We start from the raw sequence: 9,548 nt of genomic DNA on the forward strand, positions 1-9,548 counted from the left end.
ATCTCCTGTTTGATTCACAAAACTGCACTCAGTTTTAATGTCAGCAGCTTTATTTCTGCATTATACACCATGTGAACTTGTGTGTTTGATTCTGGAAGATATGAGATAATGAAAAGAATCACGGTCCATATCTCTGAAATAAAAATAGAAACAATTTGTTACCTAAATATTACTTGCTATTTTTAAATTCTACACTAGTGAACTGAAGCATCAAACTATTTTAAAAATTAGTGTTGGCGATTCCAAACGGTAGGAAATGCAAACAACAGACTGAGAGAGCGTGCAGTTTGGACTCTGAGGGTGGTGGAGGCGGGTATAAATCGGAGCTGCTGCAGCTTCACAGACGCTCACAGGAAGACACACACAGACAGTCAGAATGGAGGTGAAGCTGCTGTTTCTGACTGTTGTTCTGCTCTCCTCACCGCTCCTCACACTATGTGACCCGCTGTGAGTATCAAACACACTGTTTGTTCATGGATTCACTAACAGATCTGTTCTCAAACGCTCTGATTTGATCTCCTCAGGTTTGTTCTGTCGGCTCCTAATCTGCTGAGGGTGGGTTCCTCAGAGAACCTGTTTGTGGAGGCTCAGGATTACTCTGGAGCAGCTCTCGATGTGAAGATCATAGTTAAGAATCATCCAAAGAAGAGCTGGGAGATACTGTCTAAATCAGTGACACTGACCGCAGACAACAATTTCCAGATCCTTACAGATATAAAGGTGACGCCACTTTGACAGACTTTGTCCTTATGTAAGCATATGTGAGTGATTCTTCAGAGGGAAAACTTCATATTTGTACAATTATATTTACAATTAATTTGCTTTTATCCATGTTGCTCAGATTCCAAGTGATAGGGACTATTTCTCTGACGATCCTCTGGAGAAGCAGTATGTGTATCTACAAGCTCAGTTTCCATCCGTTACTCTGGAACAAGTGGTCCTGCTCTCATTCCAGTCTGGATATATATTTGTCCAAACAGACAAGCCCATCTACACACCTGCTAGCACAGGTACGATTAAGTGCTGAAAACATAGCATATATAGAGTGTATTCACAATGTGAACTTAAAACATGTTACATCAGCATGCCATTATTCTGCTTATTGTTAAACTGACGCTTTTATGAAGGTTTGTATCTGCAGGAAATAAAACCATAAGAACTCAAATTTAAATTTCAGTTTGACCTCTTTTGCAGTTCAGTACAGGATTTTCTCTCTGACGCCCAACATGAAACCACTCGATGGGTCTGGAATCACAATGGAAATCATGGTAAACACTGTTATTTAACACACACACATACACACAGTTGTATACTGTACAAACTGTATTTTCTATCACCCTAAACATAAACCTACCACTCACAAAAAACGTTGTGTATTTTTAGATTTTCAAAAATAAAAATAAAAAAAGTATGTTTTTTAAGCGTTTTGAATTACAGGGACACATGAAGTTTCCTCATAAACCACCTTCACATTGTAATACCCATGTCATTATACACATTTGTGTCCTCATAAACTACATACTACATAAACATGCACACACACATACACACACACACACATTCATGACATGTCAGCTGTAATGAGCGCTGATGATCTCTGCAGTCGCAGTGTTCATGATTATTTCTGTGTTTCTGAAGAATCCTCAAGGCATCACAGTTTTATCAGAGAAGATATTTCCAGTCAAAATGATGAAGTCTGGAAATTACATCATTCCTGAGATGGCCAGGTGTGTAAAATGCTGTCAGGACTGAAGCTACTCAATTTGAGTAAATTTTTAATTGCCTTTAGTATTTATTTCAGGGCAATATCTAGTAATTTATAAGAAACAATATTATCCCGGCTCTTGGTCTGTTATCATCTATTTTAAAGTCATAAACTGCATTTTTTATTATTTTATAATGTTTCCTGAGGTGCAATTACAATGTTAGTGTGACTCTTACATAAAAAAAGTCATAATTTAGAAATAAAAGGCAATTTTCTTAGCCCTCTGAACGCTCTGTTTGAAGTGGCGTGTCTGCTGTCAGACTTGGGAAAAGCCCATTGTTATGATTGGCTAAGAACGTTTCAAATTAAATAAGTATAAGTGGAGCTCTCTCGAAATCTTTTACTGTGTTTTTAATATTACAGCTGTCGAGATTATCTAGTCGTGAAAAGTGTTGACTATAGCATTACATTTATAGTATCTTAATGTAATTTCTCTATATTACTTTCATTTTATTACAAGTAGGTCTACAGCGCCCCCTAAAAAAAAAAAATGCTTTACCAGACGGGCATCAGGAAGCTGTTGCTGCTGCACGTGCTACTGTCTGTGTAGTCTATCGCACATAGGACACTTTTTTTTGTTGCATTATCAGATTAAATGCGGTGATCCAAAACAGTGAATCTAGCCATGCTTAAGGCAACAGTTTGCTTCAAGAATGACCACACTACTGGCATGATCTTATTGCTAGCACACCCAGAGCACATGTGAGCTATTTGTCTTATCGGCAAGGCATATTAGCATTATTTTTTATATCGGGCCGATGCCGATGTTTGCATTTTAAACCTTCAGTGGCCGATTCCGATAAAGGTCCGATGATATTGTGCATCGATACCTTTAGTCCCTGTATCTCCCTTCTGTCCTTCCCAATTCACTAAAGTCTTATTAATACTTCTGCGTCGGTGTAGCTAGCTACGTTGTAGGCTGTGTGTAGCAATGTGTCAATTCTACACAAACCGCTGAAGTATAAATCAGTCATAACGTGCCAGTGGGTGGGGCCAAAGATACAATAATGTAGAAGTAGGTGTTGATCTGATTCTTCAGAGGTGGTCTTTCGCGGCACTAAGATGTCATAATGTGACAAAATCAGAACTTACTCTGAAACTGTTTTCACACTTTTGAAACTGCTATGATTGCCTCCTTGGTTACCATAGCAATGTTTTGCAGTCTTGAATGTTTGGCATTCGCTACTTTTTGTTGTATATTAAGTAATGTTACTGTGACCAAAGACTCATTATTTTCGGCGATTTTAACTAAACCACCAGTAACATAGCCATTGTGGGGTTTTTTATGTTTGGAAGGCTACTTTACAGCGCACACACTTGAAGGGTTGCTATGTCCCCTTATTATAATTAAGCGATGCTTATTAAGAGCCTTTGGGCTTGTTGTTTCGGCTTGGCTCTAAAAACAATCAAGTTTATGGAGTTAATAAAATAGGCAGGTGCAGGGCACTATATTTTGGTAAATGGCTTATTTCCAAAATATAACACGTTGAGATTTGAGTTTATTATGTTTATTAATTTTGTTTTTCCTAGCAAGATTTAGCAACACAAATGACAAAACTTACCCTGTAATTTCTTTCTTGCACCACACATACCAAAAAGACACAACTCTGATGCACATATAAATAAATCATTAACAACTAGTCGTTCAGTTCGCTTCTGTACACACTGTGTAGAATTACCGTAAATGCGGTTGTCACTACCTGCATTTTTTGGGAGTGAGTTCAGTTGTAGAATGCAGTTGACACTCCCTTATTAAATTACCACACCGTGCACTCTCAGAAAAAAAGGTACAAAAGCTGTCACTGGGGCGGTACCTTTTCAAAAGGTACACTTTTGTACCTTTTAGGTACTAAGATGTACACTTTGGATACTAATATGAACCTTTAAGGTACCAACATGGACTCTTTGGGTACAAAGTTGTGCCTTTTGAAAAGGTACCACCCCAGTGACAACTTTTGTACCTTTTTTTCTGAGAGTGTGTGTGTGTACAGAACAGGATTGAGCTCTAAATGGTTAATTGACAAATTAATTTAGCTACAGTGTGTGCGTGGCCTATGTTTCAGCTCTGGGATCTGGAAGGTGGTCACACTGTTCTCAAACACTCCACAGAAGAACTTTACTGCAGACTTTGAGGTCAAAGAATATGGTAAGACCTGTGTCCCTTGTTGTGTAAGAATACGATAACAAGTCAAAGAATGTATTTACTTATTTGTGTGTCTGGTTTGGTCTTAGTGCTTCCAACATTTGAAGTGAAATTAAAGCCCAGTAAGTCCTTCTTCTATGTGGGTGATGAGAGTCTGACAGTCGACATTGAAGCCAAGTAAGACAAAATACGTTCTGCTTCATTGTATTCATTGTATGTTTAATGTGTGAAAACACTGATATGACTGCATCAATCTGACATCACTGGGTAACCCCAACTAAAGATAATTTTAAAGGTCAGATCAAAGTAAAATGGTGAAATGGCTCCTTTCCATCTCAACATAAAAGGTCCAAGCTGCTCTTTTTCTATGTAATGAAGTGTATGTGGATCAGGGACAGTCATCGCCTCTATTCAGTTTTACAGCAGAGACTGAATGTGCTTTTATAGGTACCTGTTTGAACAGAAGGTGGATGGAAATGCATTTGTGGTGTTTGGTGTGATGGAAGATGAGAAGAAAACAAGTATTCCTGCATCTCTGCAAAAAGTTCAGGTGAGAGACATTAAACATCTCGCCTGTTGGGATACATATTATTTCTCCTCACCTAGAGGAGTTTAAATAAGAAGTTAAATAGATTTTTATTGTGTCTTGTAGACTGATGTTGCTGTGTTTCTCATATATGAATAGATTGTGAAAGGAGAGGGTACTGCAGAACTGACCAATCAGATGATCACTGACACCTTTCCAAACATTAACCAGCTGGTTGGACGATCAATCTATGTTTCAGTCAGTCTATTAACAGAAAGTGGTAAGACTCAACAGATCTGTATGCACATGTTTACCTGCACGTGTGTGATTGTATGAGAAGCTAATGGTTTGTGTGTTTCAGGCAGTGAAATGGTGGAAGCAGAAAGGAGAGGCATTCAGATCGTGACGTCACCGTACACCATCCACTTCAAAAAAACACCACACTTCTTCAAACCTGGGATGCCCTTCAGTGTCTCGGTAGCCAATGTTAATGAAAAAGGAAGGGTCTCGAGAGTAGGGTGTACATTTTAGGACATCCTCAAGACCTCAGTCATATGATGAAAAGGCATCATACCTCAGACTAAAAGGCTTCAGGTCTCAGGAAAATCATATTGTTAGCTTGTATGTTGGCAAACTATAGTTACGTTAAAGAGATCTTTGTGGCTATTAGACTGCATAGTTATAAGCACATTGCTTCTTTGTGTACAAATGTTACTGGGGAAACAGCTTGTTTTCTGCGCCTACTGTTAGAAAGTGAATCTGCAATATAATTCACCCCATTGGAGTTTTTCTGCAGACTAATGTCAAACGGGATGTTCTGTTCTGTATATGACATAACCAGTGTAACATTTAATTAGGTAACACTTTAGAATAGGGAACACTTATTCATATAAACTATGACTTTTCCCTCAATAAATTCCTAATTTGCTGCTTATTAATAGTTAGTAAGGTAGTGGTTAAGTTTAGGTATTGGGTAGGATTAGGAATGTAGACTAAGGTCATGTAGAATAAGGCATTAATATGTGCTTAATTATAACTAATAAATTGCTAATATTCTAGTAATATGCATGCTAATAAGTAACTAGTTAAGAGACCCTAAAATAAAGTGTTACCAAAAATGTATCATATAGGCAACTTCTTAACTTCGGTCGCTCTTTCTCTCTCTCGTTGTAATTCTAATCTAAAGCCATACTGTCACAGTTTATTCATGTTTAAAAATGTAAAGCAGCTGCTTTAAAGTAATCTATTCTATAAATGGCTAAATATGCTTAAACGTGACGTGAATTTAGTGGAGTGATTGCAGAGCTGGTGCAAACATATCCACGTCGCTATGATGATCAGATGTTTTCTTAACTGCCGCTTTCTCACCGCTGTCATTGTGTAATGTGTTTATTTTGTTATCAAGAGGAAAGCTCGCAGCACATAATTACATTTTCTTTTAAACTCGGCTCTCCGCAGCATGGACGGCGCTGGGATGTTCGCTAATACAGCCGTGAATATTATCGGCATTTTGAGTCCGTTTCACCCGATGCCTTTTTGTCTGAGGCCGTTTTGCCAGATGCCTAATTGTATGAGACCTGACACCTGACATTGTTTTTCCTGGACCTGAAGCCTTTTAGTCTGAGGTATGATGCCTTTTCATCATATGACTGAGGTCTGAGGATGTCCTAAACTGTACACCGTACAAGAGGCATTTTTTGAACATGAGGCACTTGTGTTGAAGGTGCTGAAAAGCAGTGAGACACGATAGTCATTTACATAGAAAAAAGCAATTAATTAAAAAGCAACACAGTCTAAACATGTTTTGTGCGAATGGCCCTTATGGTACAGCCAGTACAATACAATGAAAGCATTTAATCTGCATTTAAAATGTGAATGAAATATAGTAATATGTTATCAATATTATTTATGAACTAAATCCAGCAGAAACTCCAGCACAGTCTGCAGATTTTGAAACCCTCATGACAGACCTCACTACCTAAACCTCACTGCAATTGGCTGCTGCCTGGCATTTTTCATGTGTCATTTACATAAAAACCATTTCTTATATTTTTGATGTTGATGTCTGCAGTGGTAATTTACTGTTAATGTTACAACATCTCATCCTGGAAATCTACCAAAACTAATTTACACTTAAAGCCCCTGTTAACTAGAAAGTTAAGAGCCTGAATGTTTTGTAGAACCTATGAAACAGTTTAATTAATTTTTGGTCTGGGTTTTATGAAAGGTCTACATAACAAATCCTGACCAAACACCTGCTGAAAATGTGGACGTGGAGGTCAATTCTGGAGAGGTCAGAGGTCAAACAAAAGCCAATGGCATTGCAAAAGTTACAGTCAATACTCTGGGAGGATCTTCAACACTGGAGATCACTGTAAGACCTGCCATCATAACAGCACTGATGTTCAGTCTAGTGGAAAATAGATCAGTTAACATTTGTTGAACAAGAAGTGGAGCATATTGTTCACAGCACATCAGAAAACAATATATATATTTTTTCCAGGCAAAAACCAAAGATCCACAAATAAAAGACGAAAAGCAACAGGCAGTTAAGAAGATGACGGCTCAGGCCTACATTCCCAAAAGTGGCTCCAACAACTACCTGCACATTGGCATTGATGCTGCTGAGCTTCAGATTGGTGATTCAATGACAGTCTACCTGAACACTGGTAAAAGCCCAGGAGTCAAAGATCAAGACTACACATATATGGTAAAAATGATGGTTATTTCTCATTCAGCTGCACTACAGCAGCTTGTGTTTGAAACCGTATAAATGTCACAAATGCTTTTAACTCGTCTTCCTCATTTTCAGATCTTAAGTAAAGGTCAGATTGTAAAAGCAGACAGGTTTAAGAAGAAAGGACAATCTCTAGTGGCTGTGTCTCTGCCTGTAACCAAAGACATGGTGCCGTCCTTCCGCTTTGTGGCTTATTACCATGTGGGCTCGTCTGAGGTGGTGTCTGATTCAGTCTGGGTCGATGTGAAGGACACGTGCATGGGAAAGGTGGGTCAACCATCACAAGATGCAGCTTATGTGCCAACTAGGTCTGTTTTTCTGACACACCATCTCTTGTTTTAATAACAGCTCCAGATTGAGGTGAAGGAGAAGGAGAAGAGGAATACCTATAGCACAGGAGAAGAGGTCAAGCTGCAGATAACTGGAGATCCTGGAGCTAAAGTTGGTCTGGTAATGCTTCGATATTGAAAAAAAGAAAACTGTATCACTGCAGGCTTTTAGACATGAACACTTATCATATGATCCTCAACAGTGGTGAAAATAATCTGTCATACTGCAGTGCATGATGGGAGTTTTTACTATGGTATTACCCAGCATGCATTGCAGCATGAAGCATTTTGTTGATTGTCACCATTGTTGAGATTCATAATCTGGTTCTTGATGTCTGTGTGTGTCTAAATAACACTGGAGATCACATTTTTATATGCATTACAAAGCTTTAAAATCCATTCATAGTAACTATTAGAGCAGCACTTTGTTTTACATGCTGTAGTTTCACAGGGTTGATTATGCTAAACTTATAAAATTTTTTGATTGTAATCAGGTCAGCTCATAATAACTATCTCATATAAAAACAGCTAATAGCTGCTCACTGCGTCACAACACCTCATGCATTGCTTTAAAGAAAGATCTAACATAGAAGTCAAGGGTCGAGAGCTCAACTAAAACTTTCACTGATCTCCATGATGGTGCAATAATTTTAACCAATAAAACATCAACATCTGATCCTCTGTAATTCTCAATAACAGCAGGTGTTCATCACTAATGCACAATCATCATTTAATTACTCACTTAGTTATCTCATTAACTTTAACTCTTTGAGGACTTGGGATATGACTTGAAGACTTGTTTGTGACTTGAAAGTCCCAACTCTGGAACAAAGCAATTCCTGAGGATTATTGTCAGGGATGTAACTCTGGTCTGACAAAACTGATTGTTGGCCGATGACTGGTGATATACAGAACATGCCTTTAGTTCAAAACAAGTATTCTAAACGTTTTTTAAATTTTTGTCCAATACACCACTTCACTATCATAATTTGTCATAAATAGGGAAGACTGCGTCAAGTTGTCACCAGATCCCTTACATTTACATGTATTTAGTAGACATGAAGATTTTGAAGAGTGAGGGTTTGTGCCTCTATATAAAGGAATAAGCAGTGTTGGGGAGTAACGTCTCGGTTACGTATGGTAACCCTCGTTCCCTGAAGGAGGGAACAGAGATGTCACGTCGGATGACCGACGAATTGGGATCTTGCTTGGAGAGACCAATCTACTTCGAGTGTAAACTAAACGAGCCAATGCACATTGGCATGCTGTTATTGCATCCAGCTGCCGCTGATCACAGCGTGAGTATAAATAGGCAGCAGATGCAGCATGTATTCAGGTTTTCGCTGAGGAGCCAAGCCAGTGACCCGGCCGCTCAGCGGTGGTACAGGAGCTGTGGCGATGGGACGTAGCCAGGACGGGGCCTCAGGGTTACCTGGGAGTCAGCCGGCCCGAACTCTAGGCACGAATCGTTGACCGAAAATGTGTGCAGGTCCCCTACCCTCTTGATGGAGGCCAATGCCAGCAGGAGCAAAGTCTTCATCAAAAGAAATTTCAGCTCAACCGTCTGCAAAGGTTCAAATGGGCCCTGCTGTAGTGCTGTAAGCACTAGAGTCAGGTCCCAAGCGGGTATAGAGGGGGGCCGTGAAGGATTTAGCCTTCTCGCTCCCTTAAGGAACCTGACGACCAGGTTATGCTTCCCCAGCGACCTCCCTTCTACGGGATCGTGGTTAGCCGCGATTGCAGCGACATAAACTTTGAGGGTGGAGGGAGACAGCCTTCGCTCCAACCTTTGCTGAAAAAAGCGACGACTCAGCACGACTCTGATCGGGCACATTCGGGGGTCTTTTCGACGAGAAGAACACCACTCAACGAACAGGTTCCACTTCAAAGCGTAGGCGTATCTCGTAGACGGTGCTCTCGCTGAAGTGATGGTGTCAACTACCTCTTGAGGTAGGTCACTTAGAACCTCCGCGTCCCTTCCAGGGACCAGACATGAAGTTTCCAGAGGTCTGGACGCGGGTGCCAAAGGGTGCCCCGTCTCGGAGTCA

General features: G+C 39.7%; 1 protein-coding gene across 1 annotated transcript in view; it reads left to right on the forward strand.

Moving 5' to 3' along the window:
• The first annotated feature begins 337 nt into the window (after nt 1-337).
• Nucleotides 338-9,548, forward strand: part of LOC107575954 (complement C3-like) — a 9,749-nt gene continuing 538 nt past the window's right edge. Inside the window, exons 1-14 of the mRNA XM_016262254.1 lie at nt 338-447; nt 525-720; nt 842-1,010; nt 1,195-1,268; nt 1,639-1,727; nt 3,829-3,911; nt 3,998-4,085; nt 4,356-4,458; nt 4,594-4,714; nt 4,796-4,911; nt 6,662-6,808; nt 6,938-7,144; nt 7,247-7,438; nt 7,520-7,621. Coding sequence (XP_016117740.1) covers nt 377-447; nt 525-720; nt 842-1,010; nt 1,195-1,268; nt 1,639-1,727; nt 3,829-3,911; nt 3,998-4,085; nt 4,356-4,458; nt 4,594-4,714; nt 4,796-4,911; nt 6,662-6,808; nt 6,938-7,144; nt 7,247-7,438; nt 7,520-7,621 — 1,758 coding nt within the window. The 5' untranslated portion in view covers nt 338-376. The remainder of the gene's footprint in view (nt 448-524; nt 721-841; nt 1,011-1,194; nt 1,269-1,638; nt 1,728-3,828; nt 3,912-3,997; nt 4,086-4,355; nt 4,459-4,593; nt 4,715-4,795; nt 4,912-6,661; nt 6,809-6,937; nt 7,145-7,246; nt 7,439-7,519; nt 7,622-9,548) is intronic.

Source organism: Sinocyclocheilus grahami, unplaced genomic scaffold (genome assembly GCF_001515645.1).
Source record: "Sinocyclocheilus grahami isolate Dianchi unplaced genomic scaffold, SAMN03320097.WGS_v1.1 scaffold3043.1, whole genome shotgun sequence".
Classification (NCBI taxonomy): domain Eukaryota; kingdom Metazoa; phylum Chordata; class Actinopteri; order Cypriniformes; family Cyprinidae; genus Sinocyclocheilus; species Sinocyclocheilus grahami.